We start from the raw sequence: 20,968 nt of genomic DNA on the forward strand, positions 1-20,968 counted from the left end.
TCTGACAAGTGCAGACCATTCCTACAAATATTGAAGAAGAGCGCAACATTCACATGGACAGACGAATGCCACAAAGCTTTCAACGACCTGAAAGCTTACCTATCAACTCCACCCGTCTTGTCCAAACCAACTTAAGGAGAGACACTGGGGCTTTACCTTGCAACTACCGACTTTGCCATTAGCTCGGTCCTCTTTCGCGAAAGCGAGGAAATAGAAAATCCAGTCTACTTTACCAGCAAGATGTTGGCAGATGCAGAAAAACATTACTCAATATTAGAGAAAACAATGTTGTCTTTGTTGTACTCTGCTCGAAAATTCCGACCTTACTTCCAGGCTCACAACATCAAGGTCATCACAGATGTACCCATCAAACAGGTTTTAAGTTCTAGCAACAAAACAGCCCGCATGGCCAAATGGGTTAAAGAACTAGGAGAGCATCACATCGACTTCATTCCCAGAACGTCTCTCAAAGGTCAGGTCGTTACTGATTTCTTGGCAGACTTTCTCATCAAAAATGTCAATTGGGAACCCAAGCCAATTACTTCATTCCATCAACCACCCACCCCAGACACATGTCACATTTACGTAGATGGAGCATGCAACAGTAGCGGTAGTCGGTGGGGGCTATGTTAACTTCACCAGAAGGAACACAGCTACAGAAGTCAATCAAAATCGATTTCGCAACATCAAACAATGAAGTGGAATATGAAGCGTTGATCACAGGCCTCCACATGGCACAACAGCTGCAAGTCCAAAAGCTAACAGCTCACAGTGTCTCACAACTAATCGTCAAGCAAATTACCAAGGAGTATATCACAAACGGAGCAAACCTAGCCAAATATGCTCAGGTCATCAATGACATTGTCAGCTCGTTCAAAACATTCTCCTTGGAACACATTCCCCGAGAAGACAACAGACATGCAGACAGTTTGGCTTTCTTAGCCCCAAAAACCTAAGAGACATGTCCAACCACAGTCTACATTAACATCCTGGACGGGCCGCCTACCATCACGAAAGTATCAACAGCCTCACAGACTTTCAGCCCTCATCCAAAGAAGAGATCACTTAATCTTGGATAGGCCATTCCTGAAATTTATCATACATGGCGAGCTCCCAGATACACAGTGATCAACGAACGATTATCTATAAATTCGCAGGAGGACCCCACCTAAGATGCATAACTCCATGCGAAGGCCAACTCATCTTCGACGAAATACAAAAAGGCAAATGTGGCAACCACGGGAGCATGATCTCCGGCTCATAAAGCAATCATTCAAGGGTATTATTGGTCAGGCATGCACATCGAAGCGAAGAAGTACGTTCTCAGATGCCACCAATGTCAAACATTTGAACACAACCATTTAAATCCAGCACGAGAATTGATCAACATAGCCAGCCCATGGCCCTTTCATATATGGGGGCTAGACATCATGGGACCATTCATCCTACAAAAGAAAACATGACTCAAATACATCCTAGCAACCACAGATTACTTCACCAAATGGGTTGAAGCAATCCCACTAGTTTAAGTCAAAGAAGTCCACGTCACCAACTTCATATGGACCAATATCATCACAAGATTTGGTCTACGCCACACCCTTGTCATGGACAATGGAACTCAATTTGATGGCTCATAAGTCGAGGCATGTCTACAAAAATGGCACATCATTCAAGCATTTTCTACACCTAGATATGCACAAAGCAATGGTCAGGCATAGGCCACCAACAAAGTAATCAAGGAAAATCTCCAAAAGAAGTTGGAGAGCAAGAAAAGTCAATGGCCAGAACAGCTCGAGAACATTTTATGGGCATACATAACAACAGCTAGAGCCAGTACCAATGAGTCTCCTTTCACACTCTGCTTCGGAACAGAAGCAGTCATACCATCAAAACTCATAGTCACAACCACATGTTCTGACATCGTCGAATCAGGAGAAAATGACAACATCTTGGCAAAAGAAGTCGATCTCCTAGAAGAGTGAAGGGAAGCAACTGCAATATCCCTAGCTCGGTACCACTAAACAATCCAACGATCTTACAACAAGAAGGTCATCCCAAGATCTTTCCAAGCTGGCAACCTAGTCCTCAAAAAGATACTAGCTCTAACCAAGCTCTACCCAACATGGGAGGGGCCCTACATTATTGACAAAGTCGTTGGAAATAGAGCATACTGGATTAAAACTCAGCTCAGTGATGTGCTTCCCCTACCTTGGAACACAGCTCTCCTCTAGCAATTTTATCAATAATCTTTCTCCAGATGTATTAGTCAATATGAATAAAATTCTATCAGCATTTCGCGTACAAATGTCATCTTTGCATTACATGAGTACCACGCATCTCGCACTAAGCTACCCGATCTAGGATATCACAATGTCAGGTCGTACACCAAAGCCAGAGTTAAGAACAACTCAACTACAATTACCATGCAGTAGTTAATTACCAATCAAATCCAACCCAAGATCTCCCAAAAGGACCCTAAATCAACTTAATACTAACACCAGGGTTAAGCATGATTCAACTGTAATTGTCACGCAATTATCAGTCAAATACAAACATAAGGGACCCCCAAAAGGACCCAAAGTCAACTTATGACCTTTGAACAAGGTTAAGCTTGGCTCAACTATAACTACCACTCAAAGGCTAGTTATCAATCAATAGGAGTTCCCCCAAAAGAAACGACCTAATCAAACACACATGAGGATAACATGCACAGAGGGACTTCAAAGGTGGAGAATTACAACCATTTGGAGGGAAGGAAACTTCACGGTGGACTTGCTTGCCAAACAGGGTGTATCTTTGACTGAGAATGAGGTGTATCACTGTTGGTAGGCCACCATAGCTGCACAAGTGGGAAGCTCCATTCCAAATATTTTTCAGATTTGTATGAATTTGTAATAGGGTATGATATAGACATGACTTGTAGAAAAAAAAATAGGGGGGCAGCATGTTGCCCACCCTATACACCACCCCCTTTTGTACTTTTGTTACAATTTTAATGAATTCAAACTTACCAAGCAAAAAAAAAACACGCGGGGAGACCTAGGTGACAGCTATGCTCATCTAATCAGGTCATAAACCAAACAATCACGACCTTCGAACATCAAACGATCTACTATAGTTCAACATGTCGTCAAAACTCCTACTATGCAGCACAGGTCGTCATACAACAAATCAAAAAGCAATAAAAGCAATCACACTCATGCAACATTCAAAGACAATATCAAAGCAGAACAAGTAAGTAATTTAAATATTTTACTTCTTACAAAAATTTGGTTAGATACTAGAGGCCCCCAGGTTATCCTGAGGAAACGACCTCAGCACCCCCATCATAAAAAATATCAATTATCAGTATCAAACAAGAGAAATATTTAAACTTTGTTCAAAGGAGCTTCAACCAAACCTCAAAACAAAAAAGATCAAGATCAATCAACACGGGAAAGATTCTCCACATTCAAGGGCTCCAGTGGTACACCCTCTTCACTAACAGGGCCACTAGTTGAATCACAACTTGCATTCACAACTTCTATAGAAACATCTTCAGTTGGCAGAGCGGCTGGAGCTGTTCCAAGGTCGAAATGTTGGATGGTAGATCAGGTCATCTACTAGCATCTGCAACAGCACTATCCACAGCTACTATTGCAGCCCCACTTTCGACCGACATCTTGAGGGTCTTGTACTTATGTTCTAGCTACAGATAGTCATCTACTAGAACATAGACATCCCCACTCTCCACCAAATCAACCAGGTCGTTGTACTCCTTCTGAGCTCATTCAGCAACACTCTATGCATTCTTACACTTACCGACCCAGTGATGAACCTCCACTCTGGAAGCATCAAGAGATGGTTGCAACAAAGCCACCATCCCAGCAAAATCCCCGACCTGCGACCTCAGCCCAGACATCTCTTGAACAGCAATCAGCTTGTCATAGGCCTCCTTGGCAACATCCAGTTCCTTCTTGTATGGAGATTAGGGCCATCTCTTTCAGCTTCCTATACATAGCCAGGACCTAACAACAAGCAAAGTAAATCAGATAGTAGTAAAATCAAATAACAAGACAAGGCTCAGGTCGAAGAGACACTTACAAAGCAAAGGGAGCGGTCCATATCTCTCAGGTTCACCCTCCAAGTCCTTTCCGATCTCCAGCTGGTGCCTATCTCCATCCAAGGCAATGCTCTCCAGCAAACCTCCAGCAACCAACGAGGACTTAAAGCTACAGTCCTTATTCATCACAAACTTCCTCAGCCCACTCACTGGGTCTTCATAGGTGACAAGCCTATCCAGGACGTCCTCTCTACTCTTGTCACTTGGGGCTGCACTCCCCGACCCCTTGCACTTCTGGGCAACTGGCTCAGTCTTACCAGCTTTCTTCTTGCCCCGGGTATCAGCAACCCCCATGTCAACAGCAAGCTCTTTCAGATTCATCTTTTTCAAAGGAGCCCGACCTAAAGAAGTACGACCTTCCCCAGCACTAGGTCGTTCCTCAGACTCATTTTGGGACCTCTTTGCCCCCTCAGAATCAGCCACCTCAGAGCGCCTCTTCAGCTGAGGCCTCCGGAAGGGTGCAGGAGCATCACCACCTCCCCCTCCACTTCCACCAGCACGACCAGCTAAGTCACCATCACCTCCCTCAAAATGTCTAGGAGCAAAACGGCTATCAGCAGCTCCTCTAGCCATTCTCCCTCCAGAAACAGGTTCCCTCCTTTGGTTCTCCCTCTCCATCTCAGCGTCCGAGCTAGAATCAGAGATATATCAAAACAAGCTTACGAGCCATCTTCTTTTGCTCCACCTTTTTCTGGTTGATTTTCTCCCCTCCACGCTTCTTAAAGTAGTAGGCAACCTCCCCTAAGACAACTCATTTCTCCTCCCAACTCAAACAAGCAAACTTTTCTATAACGTCAAGCTGAGGACGACCCCGAATGGAAACCTCTGCACAAAAGGAAACTAAAATATCAGAACGTACAACATATCAAACACAATACTTACATACGACCTACAAAATAACTACCTACCAGCCCACTTTATAGAGCGGGTATTTAGCTCACACCCAAAGGGGTGTAATTACTCATAACCAACAACGGCCTATGCCCCCATTCCTCCTTACTCACCCCCCACAATCACAGCAGACTTCCCCCTTACGACCTGCAAACTATAGTTCATTGCAGACGATCTCTTCACAGAGAAATGCTTCAACACGTCTCCTAAGCGGATGTGATAACCTCTCTTATTCAACAAATCCAACACATGGAACACCCTCCAACTATTCCCTACAAACTGATAAGGGGCTTTTCTACAAAAATTCAAAACATCAACAGTAAGATGGGAAAATGGCAACCTTATCCCAGCCTTCAATTGCCCATAACAAACCACCACTCCCCCATCCGGAGGAACATAGTCATTGTTATACAACCTCCTCTCTCCACTCAGGTCGTACATGGCCAGGTCGGCATCTACCCAACCAAACTCCTCCTTCAGATCAGCATAAAGCAACTTAGGCCCCAACTCCTTAGCTATCATCTCCACTAAAGAAGAGGATAAAGCCCCAACTCCACTACAAACTTTAACCTCATCATCCCCATCACTTACCGTTCTCTCTCTCCACTGATCTACCTCCACTTCCCCACTCAAACTATCACTGGTCATAGACACTATGAAAAAAAAAAAAACAAAGATCAAGTTTTTCAAAGAAACGCACCTGGAAAACAAAAGGACGAGAAAGGTTGGTTTGTTTTTCTTTTTTCTCTTTGCTTTTTCTTCACGTGAATTGGTAGAATGAAGAGACGAAAGGCCTTTCCCCATACAAAAAACCTTTGGCTGCGCAAACCTTGAGAAAAAACAAACCATTTCATATTTCCACAAATGCAATGATGACTCGCCCACAAACCGCCGCGATTTTGGTCCCAAGAATCTAGCCCAATAGTTCCTGCACATTTTTCAAACACCAATTAAACCAACCAGTTATCCGACACATGTTGTAAAGCTTTCTTTTATCCTTCCTTTTTTCATACCACAGGTGTCCAAAGAACGGATAAAATTAAGGGGGCTGTGTAAGTACCCTCCGTTCTGCACTACAATACACGTGTCCACACACCAGGTCGTATCTCCATCAGTTCGTACCATAGTGTCAGTACATCATAACGCCTAGACTCAGGTCATCCCAAATCTCAGTTACAGCCATATATGGAAGCAAATCATCTAGCGCAATCATGAAACTCAGTCAATGCACCAATAAAGGAGACATTAACTTTGTAATATTAGGAGTAATGGTGAATCATCAAGATAGCACACAATGCGGATCTACACCTGATAACGGCCTAAAGTAAATAAGAAAAGTCAGCTCAAACATCTATAAGTAGAGAGAGATAAACTATGTGAGGCTGGATTCAAGTTGACCCCGAGAAACTTGATACGTAGGCAGCTCTTGTCCAAAGAAGAGTGCAACCATTCCCTAGCAAACAGAACACCAGGTTGTTCACCCCAAAACATCAAACCTCTACACATATACATGGTCAGGTACTACAGATTTTAATGTGGCCAAACAGAGCCTTAGTATAATAACACACACATTTCATAAATTTTATGTTATACCCTTGAACATTCGCCAAACCTGTTGTAGCATTTTGAGTTGTGTTACATATGGTGGACCAAAACAAACAAATCCTTGTAATATGTCGCTTTGAAACACCTCCTTGCGATTATAAGTGAAATCCTTTATGAGTTGAAATTATGAATTAATGGTGGAATTACTAATTTTAGATCTAACTAATTTAGTTAAGAGTTGGATGTTGATTAATTAGAAAGTGGTGTGATGAGTCCGAATTTGTTCACCCGCACTTTTGTTGGTAAATGCTACCAGCGCCCATATTACCCCACGTGTCTAGCAATCAGTTTCAAATAAAACTCTCCTTTTTTTTTCTTTTCTTTTCTTTTCTAAAACAAAAAATAATAAAACTGATTTGTTCATCTTCTCTCTCCAGCAAAGGAAACCCAATAAATGTCGACGGAAAAAGGAACATCTTTATCAAGTAGTTTCACTCTCTCTCTCTCTATTACCAACCTAATTGATGTTACTCTCTACCTTTTCTATTGTTGATTTCTATTGTTCTGCTCCCTACCCCCTTGTTGATGCTTATTGATCTTTGGTTAGTAGTTCAGGTACAATTAATTTTGTTTAATTTGTGATTTAATTTCGATCTTTAGCTAAGTAGTTCACGCACAACTAATTTGGTTTAATTTGTAAATAAATTTGAATTTCTAAGTTAGGGTTTATGAATTTAGGAATTGTTAATAAAAATAATCACTAATTGGTATACATGTAATGAATTTATGTTATAAATTTATTGATACTTGTTTCCGGGAGTTATGCGACCACACCAATTGGACTGTTTCATATTCAAAATGAAAATTTATTTACATTTTGGTGTAGTTTAATGATGTTCTTTGATTTCTTACTTTTATATTTGTTAACGATGCTACTCATAGAGAATTATATTTTTTTGTAGCTACTGCTACTTGAATTTCCTTTCTATTAACAATACATTTAATTTAAAAACTTGTTTGTTTTAGCCTTCCAAGGAATGAGTGGGAAATGGTGTTGCAAGGTCTACTAAAATTCTCTAAAATGCTTGTTCATGGCAGCCCGTATACGTGTGCTTCTACTTGATACAATTCACCCTAATATTCTTGGAATTGGACATGTGATTTAAACAATAATTTCTAAATAGATCTTTAGCTTAAAAGACAAAGTGATTGGGATCAAAATGCGGTGCATACATATCCTAAGAGATGGTGGTTCGAATCCACTTTGATCCTTAGATTCGAAATAGATGCCAAATTAGTATTGATTCCATGTATTTGGTTTCTTGTGTCTTGTTCTCCAAATCTTGTTAGTTCTATGTCACTTGTAAATTTCTTGGGTGGAAAAAGGATATAATCGAGGCTTAGCTCTTGTGTACGTTATATTTGTATTGAGACAATTGAAAGGAGATTCTGAATAGAGTTGTACAAACAAATAATTCATTTGACTGTTGTTACAAATACAACCTCAATCGCATTAGAAATGGCCATAGCCTGATCAGTAAAAATAGTTATTGAATGTTTCACACCCATTGCTTCCACGAATGTCTCAAACAACCAGATGACTGAGTTTGTGGTTTCGTCACTTAATAATGCGCACCCAAAAAGAACGGTCTACCCATAACTATTGATACCCACAAATGGCGCACACATCATATGATAATTATTTGTTTTGAAGGTTGTGTCAAAAGCAATTGCATCATCAAACAACCCGTAGTCTCGTCTTATATTTGCATCACAAAAGAAAAGTTATGTTATTTCACTCTCTTCGTTGTACCGAATAGAATAAGAAAAGAATTTGTCTTCTTTCTCTCTCTTTCTGAAGTAGTTAATAAGACATTGTGAGTCTCCTTTTTTTAGAAACTCTCTCCGCTTTTTCTATAACAGATTATTCAAATCACTCCGAGTGTAATCTAGATACTTGGCCCTTCCAACTTCTGTAGAAGCATAAACATGAATTTGACTTGGTTTTAATCTCACTGAATGCATTTTCTTCACCTTTTTTCCTTGAGAACCATATAATCTGTGAGACCTCAATAAGTTAGAATTCATTGGGGGCACGAGATCGTGAGATCGTGAGTTCGTGACTATGTTCACTAAAAAACTTAGTAAAAACATTTTTTTCATTCGTCAGCCTAATCTCGAATTCCGCCAAACACCCAAATCGTCTTTCATCTCTCTTTTTTTCAAGCGTTTTTATCTTTTTGTACACCCGTTCACATGAACAACAAAACAACATTTTATTATTTTTTTAGAATCCGAGCGATCACTATTTGATCTTTTAATCCTTACACTAAACCCAACAGCTCTTACATAACTGTTGTAGTAATCATTAGTCTCTTTTACACTCTCGAATGTCGTTCCAAGTACAGGACTCGCCTCATATAGTGATTTATTTGATTTTTCTCTAGTTTTGCTTTCATCAGGTTCCATCTTTAATTATAGGAAAAGAGGAAAAATGTATAAAGGTATAGGAGTGGAGAAAATGAAGAATGAAGGAATTGAGAGAAAGAGAGAGTACGAAATGATTTGGGGAGAAAACCGTTATTTCCATATTGGTTTATTGGAATATTGTTTTTTAGTTTAAAATAAATGGAAAAAAAATAGCCTCTATTATTTGTAATTATTTGTTGGACACGTGGGGCAATTATCGCTGGTGGATTCTAGCAGCAAAAGTGTTGGTGAGGCTCGTGGTGTGATTAGCAAGTACAAGTTACTATTAGAAAATCAAGTTAATATTGGCAATACAAGTAAGATTAGAATTGGGTTGGTATTAGAAGTTTATAATTAGTAAATTGGTAAGAATTAGTAATTAGATAAGTATATATATGTGTGTGTGTGTGTGTGTGTGTGTGTGTGTGAGTACCTAGATGTTAGTTTAAGAAGTGAGAGAATAACAAGAGAGATGCATTGTAGAAAATAGATATGTTGGTAAATTATTTTATTTATGAAGTTTAATACAAGTGGTTGAATTCATATAATAGAGTTAATTTAATTCAAATTTGCCTTCTACGCGTATTATTTAATTTTGTGTGTTTGAATCAAAGTTTAAATTCTATAATTAACCCTCCTAAAGTTTTGAATTTTTTTTTTTTTTAAAATAAGTTGTAGGATGAAGGCATACCCCAACCTGTATTAACATCTCAAATAGATAGTTTCATTTTTGTCCTCCTCAACAATGGCATAAGCATAACACTCAGAGGTGCTGAGGAGGTACAAAATATTCAATTACATGAGAATTAGATAAATAGGCAAGGTGATCTGCAGCTCTGTTAGCTTCCCTAAAGACATGAACAAACCTTAACCAAACAAAGTTCCTTTCTATCTCTCTTATAGTTGTTACTATGTTTGCACACTACCAAGGAGCTTTTTCCTGATTCCTCAATATCCTTACTGCTCTTAGAGAGTCGGAAGCCATCTCTATCTTACTAATCTTTGTAATACCCCATAAATTTACAATAGGTTGGCCACCCCTAATATAAATTTAAGGAGCATTAATTGTTAAATATCAAACTTAGCATAAAAGAACTAAAAAATAAGATAAATATTTGCAAAACATTTAATCTCATAATTGATGATCAAAGGGTTTAACATATAGTTTTCTCCAAAAAAAATATTTACAAATCATGGCACCTCATAAAGAAGCCCTTTCCAAAAAGACAAAAGAAGAACATATGACTCCCCGTTACGTACATCTAATCAAAGGTTAGGAGTCCTTTGAGCAGAGTAGGTCCCCAACTCTCATACGTATATCGATCTTAACGAGACTGAGTCCAAGAACCTGCAACAACTATAAGAGGTTAAACCTCAATATAAGCAAGCTTACCCAAAAAGCTTAGGACCTACTTAGCAATAGAACCATCTTTTGGATATTAGTTAACACTTCATTTAACTTGAACTAGCAAATGATTCAGAATTTATTTTCAACACCACATGATAAGTGTACGACGTGTAATACTTAATATCAAAGGAAATGGTTATCATTAACCATGGGTAACAATTCAAATCCAAACATAAGAAACTAAAAAAAAACAAATATCTTAGAAACTATGACAAGTCCACGTCCCGTACCTCTTATTGACTATGGCTACAGCGGGATCCATTTGTCAAATTTAAACCACGACAAGCCCACGTCCTGTAATACTTATTAACATCGACTACGGCGGGATCCTTTTGCCGGAAATCAACCACATACATATAGCACACTCATTAACTTTAACAAAACTAAATGTGCAAATAAACATGAACATATATAAAATAAAACATCATATGTAGATATTGGAAGTCCACTAGCTGCAAACACAATCGAATGTCATAACATATAAAAATAATAATAAAAATAAAAATAAAATGACATGATCAAATTTCAGCAACATCAGAAAAACAGTTTCTGGTCTGTGCAGTCTTGGGAAACAATTCATATAAAATTTAATATAGCTCCAAATTAGTCAAATCCAAATCCTAAGAAATTCAGACACATGTATCTAGGTTTAGCCTCATGGAACTTTTATCTAATTAAGTATCTAAATCATCATAATACTTGACTAAACCTCAAGTTTTGGGAATGTCAGAAAAACGGTTTCTGGTCTGCGCAGTCATAGGAAACAATTCATATGAAATTAAATACAACTCCAAATCAGTCAAATCCAAATCCTGTGAAATTCAGACACATAGATCTAGATTTAGAAAAACGGTTTCTGGTCTGCGCAGTCATAGGAAACAATTCATATGAAATTAAATACAACTCCAAATCAGTCAAATCCAAATCCTGTGAAATTTAGACACATAGATCTAGATTTAGTCTCATGAACTTTTATCTAATTAAGTACCTAAGTCATCGTAATACCTAACTAAACCTCAAGTTTTGGGAATGTCAGAAAAACGGTTTCTGGTCTGCGCAGTCATAGAAAACAATTCATATGAAATTAAATACAACTCCAAATCAGTTGAATCCAAATTCTAAGAAATCCAGATATATAGATTCTGATTTCTTCTCAAGAGTAATATGGAAGATTCTTTCTCTAAAAATTCCAAAAGCCTGTACAAGCAGAGAGTCAAAATCTAACATGTTTCTTGAGTCATCACAATCCATTTAAGCCTTAACATGATTTTAATATATCAAAGTGAAATAAAATAAAAACTTTTAGATTATGATCATTCATAAATTGTTTGTGCAAAAGAAAGATCTCAGTACCAAGCACCTAAGCGCGAGGGTAAACTTGTCTTAAAGCATGAAAATCAATGAAGACGATGATCTCCTCCTCTTTCTCTCCCCAAAGCTTTTGCCCTAGTTTCTCTTTAAATCCTAAGGTTTACTTAAAATAAGAGATTATAAGTTATACCCACATTTTTGTTATTTACCGCCCAAAAAAAATGGTCTAGAGACCCCCAAATCATTTCTAGATAGTTCAAAACTTTTAGGGTCATATGTATGTATGTATATGGACATGTGTTAAAAGTAAAATACACAAAATATTTGTTCTATGGCCATAAATTCAACTAATACAATTAAATCATCATTCTTACTTAAATAAAAAGTTACGACCAAATTATATACTTAGACAAACATAAAACAAGACAAAATAAATACAACTAATTAACTTTTCAAACCAAACAATTAATATTCTGGATGCCTCTAAGTTCTTGGTATAAGACTTTCATTTGCCCACCCTCTTCTGTGTATGCTAGTAACACATTACCATTTGCATCTCTTATGATTCCTCCATTACTACAACTAATATCTGTCAGAGAACCATAAGCATTTAGCTTAGTTGTGTCCGTTTCAGGTTTCTTCCATATACATGGAGTTGGTTCTCTGGATTTGTATTCCACTGTAACTCCGAGTCTTTGCATCAGAACCTTTGCTTGAATTGAATCATTTACAATTGTTAACTGACCTTGGATATATATATATGTAGACATATTCTTAAACTTAAATCAAGGATCTTAAATCGCATGAACTCACCACAATATCATAATAATCATAAATCAATAATTAAACGTAAATAGACATACTTTAATCCATAGCTTTAGATGAATGAAATGTGTAGAACGGCGAAGGAGAACTTGTTTCTCACCCTAAGCCTTTTCTCTAACCCTAATGTGTTTTCTTTTCCTAATACACAACTATGAGACATGTGTATATATAGAGAAAAAGGGGGAGATGACAGTTTCCTTAATTAGACAATGATTCTAATTTCCCATAAAAATTAGACTATAATTGGAAACAACTTCTAATTGCCAAAATATTCATATGGATTTGGATACTTCATCATATAAGCCCATATTTTGTAAACCATTAATTATACATGATATATGTCCATCATGTGGGACATCTTAAGGGATTCAACAAAATCCAACATTATACTCCTACATCACTTATCAATATATTTCTAACAGTCATCCAATCTTGAGTAGTCTTTCTAAATCTCCTAATAGTTTCTCTCCAACTCCCTCCATATGTAGCTCACCATAGCACATATATACACTTTATAGACTTCTACTTCCATATAATTCTTCTGACACAACCTCATTAACTGATTCCATTTCCCATTGGCAGATAAAGCTTGAGTAGATAACCCTATGTGCTGCTTAACACTATTCTATAATGTTTTGTTGAAAGGGGCAGTCATAGAATAAGTGAATAAAATTTTCCCTTGCATTAGAATCACACAAACAACACTTAGAGGAATATAAGACCTTCCTTTGAATTAACCTATCTTGAGTAAGTTGTTTTCCCGAAAACAAAAGCCAAGCAATAAAGGAGTGTTTAGGCATAACTAACTTATCCCAAACCATGTTATACCATTTCACTACTTCCCTTTAGCAGACTTGGAAGTGTATGTACCAGAAGGGTTAAGAGTTCATATAATTCTATCTTCATAAAGATGTTCATTAATCTCTGTTGCCAATATCTTCTCCTTACTCAGAAAGTTTTGAATCCTTACTCAAATGCTTCTATTAATCATTAAATGGATTGGTTGGTTGAAATTAGGAAACCGAAAATAGGTGTAAGAGCATCTGTAGGTGGTAGTATAACCTGTCAAATTTTTTAAATTTGAAGAAAAACTTCAAAATTTCTCGGAATTCCATCTCTAGGTGGCCTCAAATTTGGTCGCATCACCTGCTTGTTCGCATTCTTGTTCGCAAATTTGGCAATTTGGATGCGGATGCTAAGCGACATTGGTAATGTCCCGCGCCATTGCAAATGTCACGCCAATTTTTTTTTTTTTTTACTTTGACCAGCACTGCGCGCCAGTCGTACTATCGCACGCCACTCCTAATATCGCGCGCCATTGCCAATGTCGTGTGCTCCAACGGGTAAAAAATGGCCAGAATTCTACATCCATATATCTACACTCATCTCCTTCTTCATTTTACATACACTCAACTCAAACATTTTTAACAAACAACTCAACCATTTCACATCAATCTTAACAAACAACACACACACATTGCCAAGAAATAGATCATAAAGTGTATGATGAGATTTTTTCCCCTTCAATCTTCATCTTCATCTTCATCGCCGTCTTCTTCTTCATCTTCTCCAGCGAAATACTCGGTAGATAGTCTTGATGAAGAATTTGTTAATGTCATTCTTCTTATAAAGCACCATTTGGCTGTACTTGCACAAGCACAAGTACATGCTCCAAAGGCACCACATGGTGGTTCAAATAAGGGTCGAAAAAGTGAAACATAGAAACTATGCCCTGACTTTGGAAATCTTGAAGGACAACTACTTCGTTGATCGTCCTGTTTTTCCGAAAGAGGATTTCAAAATGGCTTTTCATGATGAAAAATCTTTATTTCTTTACATCTTCAACGATATTCAGACTCATTTTAAGTACTTTCAACCTAAATTTAACAATGTTGGTAAACCTAGTATAGATCCTTTGATCAAGGTGGCTGCAACTTTGCGTATTCTTGGTTATGGTACGGTGGTTAATCAACTTGACGATCAATTATACATTTCCGAGCAAACTAGAAACCAAGCATTGAGGCATTTCTGTGATGCAATTATCAAATTGTACGGTTCAGTCTACTTGCGAAGGCCAAATATTGTAGATACAAAACGCTTGCTTGCACATTCTGTCATATGTGGATGGTCGGGTATGTTGGGAAGCATTGATTGTATGCATTGGGAATGACATAATTGTCCAACTGGATGGCAAGGTGCTTACAGTGGTCATTCTGGAAAACCATCTGTTATTCTCGAAGCTATTGCAACTGAAAACCTGTGGATATAACATTATTTCTTTGGGATACCAGGGTCACACAATGACATCAACGTGTTGGACAACTCGCCGGTATTTGAGCACATGATCAATGGTACTTCTCCACCTATTTATTTTGATGTAAATCAGCATAGCTATAATATGGGTTATTATTTAGCTGATGGTATCTATCCTGACTATGCGGCATTTATACAAACAATTTCAAACCTTAATGCTCTAAAGACGAAGTGGTTCGCAATGATGCAAGAAGCTGGAAGGAAGATATTGAAAGAGCTTTTGTGGTTTTGCAATCTAAATTTGGGATTTTGGCAAAACCTTGCAAATTATGGCATGTGGAGACAATGGATATTGTTATGAAAGCATGTATCATATTGCATAATATGATAATTGGAGCTAAAAATAAAAATTATGAAATGAGGAGGTACATTCCTGATCCAGAAGGGCAACTACATATCCAAACCTACTCGGGAACATTACATTAAGGGGACTCTACGAGTTCAATCAAAGACTATGCATGATAGACTTAAAAGTGACTTTGTCGAGCATCTATAGAGCATTAGGGGTGACCGACTTTGACTGTTGTAATTTAATTTAATTTCGTAGATGCATATTTATTCTTAATCATCACTACACCATAATTGGTGTTTAGTAACAGTTATAATCGTTACTTATATTTTTACTAACGTTTATATCCGTTACCTCTGGGGTGTTACAGTCATTTAGGCAAAATTTAGTAACGGATATATTTGTTACTTATATTAATTTAGTAACGGATATATGCGTTGGTATTTATTTTGTAACAGATAGTCAGTTGTTGATTGTCCACACAAATATTTCATTTCTAACGGATACAAGTGTTAGTGAAGCTTGGGGCCCTTTCATTACTAACATTTAGCGTAACGGATATAACCGTTACTAAAAAATAGTCCAGTACAAAAAAAAAATTATGGCGCCAAAAGGTTTCCACCCTACATACAAAAATATTATATTCCATTACAATTCAAGCAACAAGTGAATAAAAAAAAAACCCCCCACTCGGTTAACATTATAGAATTAAAGCCACTAATCCAAATCCCAATTTACAGACCAAACACTTGTTAAAATGAATTGACCTGATCGTATCCATCTAAAGTTACAACAATAATTGTAAGACAACATAACAAAAATTGACAAACACTAACAAGTTGACATGACTACCAACTCAACCATTAAGAATACGCCGAGTACCAGTCAGAAGTAGCACCACCATCTTCACCCTTACATTGTTGGATGTGTATACTTGTTTTTACCAAAACAATGTCACCTTAATCTCATACTTCCCACATAAAAGAAGAGACCCCAAAAAGTTGAAGCCTAAAATGCAATTTAATACCGCAAAATGAGTAACGTGCATATTACCTCAATGAAGGCATTAGGATGTGGACAGCTCCGTTTCTCTAACAATCTCAAAGTGTATTATGCAACAATGTCACAATATCAAGTGTACCTCTCATATTACTTTGAGAACATCTATGTCTGCATTCAAATTCCTACGTGCAAAAGAAGTTTCTATCCATCACAAAATAATTAGTTGATTGCTAACAAATAAGAATACAAGCAAGCAATTAATTAAACTCATTCACCCAAGAAATTGACAACCGAAATCCAAATGTGTAAACTTGTATTGTGAAAAATAAATCCCTTTGTTCGATTTCTTAGTAAGCTTAACCTACACATAACCAAATCTGTTATACTTGATTCACCCTCCCTAAAAGATCACATAGATTCATCATGCAAGTCATGTCTCTATCTTTTGTGAATCAAATCCAGAACATAATCATTTTAAGAAAATATTTCTATCACTTTAAGTATTACTAGAATCTACTTACAAATCCACCTCACTTTTAAGTAGAGATCTGTATTATGTTTTTCTTAAGATTAGAAAACAAATAAAAGAATCCAGTAAAACATATGCAAAAACAAGGAAGAGGGATAAAGCTAAGCAAGCATGAAAAATAAAACAATCAAGCAAGTGAAAAAGAAAGACAGCAGACCTTAAGTTTTTGCTTACTATCGTTATCCCAAAAATTGAAAGCACCATCAGATCCAGAGGTTGCAAAGGTATGGTGTACCTGAAATAAGGTATAAATGCCAAAATAATTAGATAAGATCAGATTACTAATGAACTTCAACCTGCTCAGAGTCTATAATGGAAAGAAGTATTGTTACAAGATTGAGATGTGGAAAAATGAATAGAAAACAGAGAATAACTAAGTGACAGAATATCAACAACCCCAACAAGAAGACAAAGAAGTCATGCTTAAGAGGGTCAAATTTTGCCACCCTTGAGCAGTTCGATGTAGTACTATAGATCTTAAGGGTAATTTCCATGGCTGGAAATGCATAACATAGGTAACTCATTTAACATCATAGAGGGTCAACAACAACTATTTTAAGGTGTTTAAGAAGCAAGTCCAAATTTACAGCTTTCAAGTCTGTGTCAATGGGTATGCAATATAAGGTCTGACAAGGCGAGGTGACAAGTTTTTCCTTTAACAGTGTGGTGGTCTGGTATCTAGTGACATCCACAATGTGTTAGTTTACAAAGCAAGCTCAAAGATTTGAGATAAGGTGCTTTGTAATTAGGTAAACAAGGTTGGTTTCTGAACTTTGGTAGACACTAAGACTAGATCTGGGTTTTTCTTACTTTATTTTGTAAGATTACTGAAGTAGATTAGGGGTGCATAGAAACATAAACCTCTCATTTAACAATCCTAAATATTATCGCTACGTTCTATAGTTAAAGCAATGCAAGAATACCCAAAACTCCAGACAATCTGAACGTTTACAAGTCAAACTGAGGTACGTTCTTTAACTATAACCACAAAAAAAAAAAAAAAAACGTCTTTTTTTATAGTCATTATGCTTTTACATGAGAAGGCCATCTCTTTACTAACATAATCTACTATGTACTACAATAGAGACAACAACGGGCTGGTAGAATCACCTCTTAATCACTTGAGACTACCGGAAGAGACTCTTAGAAACAGTATTGTTATTGTATCAATAGTCTTATGGACAAATAATTTCTAAGATCTAGGTAAATGATTAAGAAAATTGGCATAAACAAACAAAGTAGTTGTGATAATCTGTAGCTTAAGAGTATTAAATGTAAATTGTAGTGACACAACTTTATATAGTCCAAAACAAGGCTGCTCAACTTCATTATTGCATCTACTTATTAGTAACAAGAACCCAACACAGATCATCAAGCATTATTTCGTCCAAAAAGCACAGCTCATTTCAAATGATAGGTGTGTAATAAGATCGAATCATATGAGAAAAACATAGAAAAAATACTTCAAATAACACATACGGTGCTTACATTTCCTTAAGGCAATCAAGCTCTTGCTTTATCCGACTCACTGCTGCATTTGCCAAAGAAAATGCACCATGAAAGCTTTCTTGGTACGAGATGGATTCCAAGTCCCTTTGCTTGTAATACAGATGCACACTCATTCGTGATTATACAAACTCACCCACAAATACGTGAACAAGCAAAAAGAAAAAGGAATTAAAAGAAAAGAAAAACATGGAAATCACACAAGTCAGTTAGACAAACTCAAATGTTCTTGCAAATTCTACGCAGTCCAGCCTCAACCAACATCATTAGATAGGATGGTAGAACTGCCCCCAAACACATAACTTTCTCCTGCATAACAAAGTTAAAAACACTAAAAATAAGACCAACCATTACTAACTTCACTCAGATCCTAATAACAAAGTATGAGAAGAAATAGAATAAGGCTACAATAGTCAGTATAACATTCCCACTACAAGAATACTTGTGATAGCAAGATTTAAGAGCTGATGACAATTAGAACAAGGTACAAGACTATGACAAAGTAATTGTGCAACCTGAAACATATGAATGACAAGGCAAGATATACATGCTTACATTAAATTTCTTAAGCATATTCTATATAGTCGAATACGCAAAATAGTTATTAAATGACAAACCTGGAAAGCTCAAACTTGCTAACTAGCACTATATAAGTATACATAACTAACTATGACAAAAGAATCCCAGTGAGCCAAGAAGGAAAACTCAACTATTTTCCTGAATTAGAAAGAACTAACTACCTGTTCTACTTTCTTTTCTCCATATGTATAGGCTAAACCTAAGAGCCTATTTCTTAGTAACTAGATCAACATCAATTCACTTATAACTGAAAACCCCCAAAGAAACCATTTTTCTTAACATTTATATCTCAAATCCAACAATAGCTAATGAAAACAGATAAAAAGTAACGAATTGCTACCGGGCATCTTGAGAAGAGATTCTGAACCAACTTGACAGAGTTCTCTTATATGGCAAAGAAGAAACACCCAATTTTAAACATAAAACCAAATAAATGAGATGAATCATTCAAAATTAAGTGAAAAACCAGTGAAGAATAAAGTTACCTTTGAGAGTGCATTCACAGCAACATATCTTATTCTACCTCCGAATGAATGCACCACCCCACCAAAAGAAATAAAAATAAATCGATCTCATGAGAAGAGGCTTTGGTGAGAAGAAGATGGGATGAGTGTGTATTCACCCAAATCTAGGGTTCAGTTGGGCGGCTTCAGCAGAAAGGGAAAAGTTGAGTTTTTTGGGTTGCTTTGCTGAAGTGAAGCAAAACGCAAGGTGCATAGAAAGGGGGAAATTTCATGGGCAACGAAAAAAGGTAAAGATTGCGAAGGTTTTGATCTGGAAAAGAAATAATTGTGGCCAAAGATTAAGAAACCCATGTTTGAAAGAGGCGTGAGAGACTAAGAGAGACAAGTAGTTTTGATCGGAGTATCGGACCATCGAAGGCCAATCAATTTTATTTCTCGTATAATTCTTATTTTTTTGGTTTTTTTTTAGGCAAATAACTAGTGTTGTTGCCCAATATCAAACTAGGGACATTCAACGAGTAAAATAATGATGCGACCAATTCGATGTACTCTCACTGTTTTCTAACGAATATTAATGTTAGGTGATACCAGAAAATGTTTTATAAAATAATTTAAAGAATAAATTTAATTTAAGTAACAAAAAACTTGATTAATAATGCTTATATCCATTACAACATTAGTAACAAATATATCCGTTAGAAATGAAAATTTTGGTCTGTTATAAATTGACCATTTTGGTGTAGTGCATCAATAAACAATGTTAATCAATTTTATTTATATATATATATATAATAAAAGTTTATTTATATTAAAAAAACATATTAAGTTACATAGTCATAGAAAATAAAATGATTAACCACTCTTAATATTTTCCATTACAGCACCTAACCACTCACATTTTCCACACACTAAACACTTCAATAGATCAAGACATTTTTCTTCAAGGTTCGCAAACTTTTTCAGCTCTCTAACACCATCACAACCATTTGGGCATGGTATCTGTGCATAGGGGCAATACCTATACCAATGATCATTCTCGCCACAACACGTGCATATCAACAAACTGTCTCCATATATCCATATATATATATTCCATACCAGATAACATATCATATATGCATTTCAAAAATCTTACTTCTTCAGTATCTTCATTACAACTTCTATGTATAAGCATATAACATTAACAATGTGGTGCTTTAGGACACCTTTTGTTTAGATACTTGCATGATAACGCAAAGTGTTTTCTTGAGATGCAAATTTGGCACCTTTCTTGATTGAGTGTATCAAAATAACATGATTATTGAGTTGATTTGCCAACATCGGTATGTTGGCTAGTTTTTTACAATGATGAAGAAAAAGTCATGGTTGTGGATATAGTTTTGGAGTGTTGGGTGAGAATGAAGCAATTTGTAAAATTTCCGACTTTATACTCGATAGCACGCAATATTAGTACTGGTGCACGACAGTACCAATGGCACACGACATTACTAATGGCACGCGTGGTAGAGTCTACAATCAATTTTGCGGTAGAGTTGGTCGAAATTTGTAACCACCTAGAATTGGTCGAAATTTGCGACTGGATTCTCTAAAAAATTTCTTCAAATTTGAAGAGTATACTACTACCACCTAGAGATGCTCTAAGAAATAAAAACAAACACTGACTTGCGGCATAAAGTGTCTACTGCAGAGTGCAACACATATGCCGGAGTACTTGACCTTCATTATGTACGAGTAT

General features: G+C 36.7%; 1 protein-coding gene and 1 long non-coding RNA gene across 2 annotated transcripts; one reads left to right on the forward strand and one right to left on the reverse strand.

Moving 5' to 3' along the window:
* Window positions 1–14,235: 14,235 nt before the first annotated feature.
* On the forward strand, window positions 14,236–14,721 carry LOC147501716 (uncharacterized). The gene has a single exon (XM_086604379.1). It carries the CDS (start codon window positions 14,236–14,238, stop codon window positions 14,719–14,721), a length of 486 nt encoding a protein of 161 aa, XP_086460505.1.
* A 1,054-nt stretch (window positions 14,722–15,775) lies between these two features.
* On the reverse strand, window positions 15,776–19,691 carry LOC147501717 (uncharacterized). Its single transcript, XR_015219858.1, has 4 exons — window positions 19,255–19,691; window positions 18,173–18,499; window positions 16,842–16,919; window positions 15,776–16,337 (listed from the first exon to the last, which is right to left on the reverse strand). It is a non-coding gene; the product is annotated as an uncharacterized LOC147501717 (long non-coding RNA).
* Window positions 19,692–20,968: the final 1,277 nt, after the last annotated feature.

Source organism: Coptis chinensis, chromosome 4 (assembly GCF_015680905.1).
Source record: "Coptis chinensis isolate HL-2020 chromosome 4, ASM1568090v1, whole genome shotgun sequence".
Lineage (NCBI taxonomy): Eukaryota > Viridiplantae > Streptophyta > Magnoliopsida > Ranunculales > Ranunculaceae > Coptis > Coptis chinensis.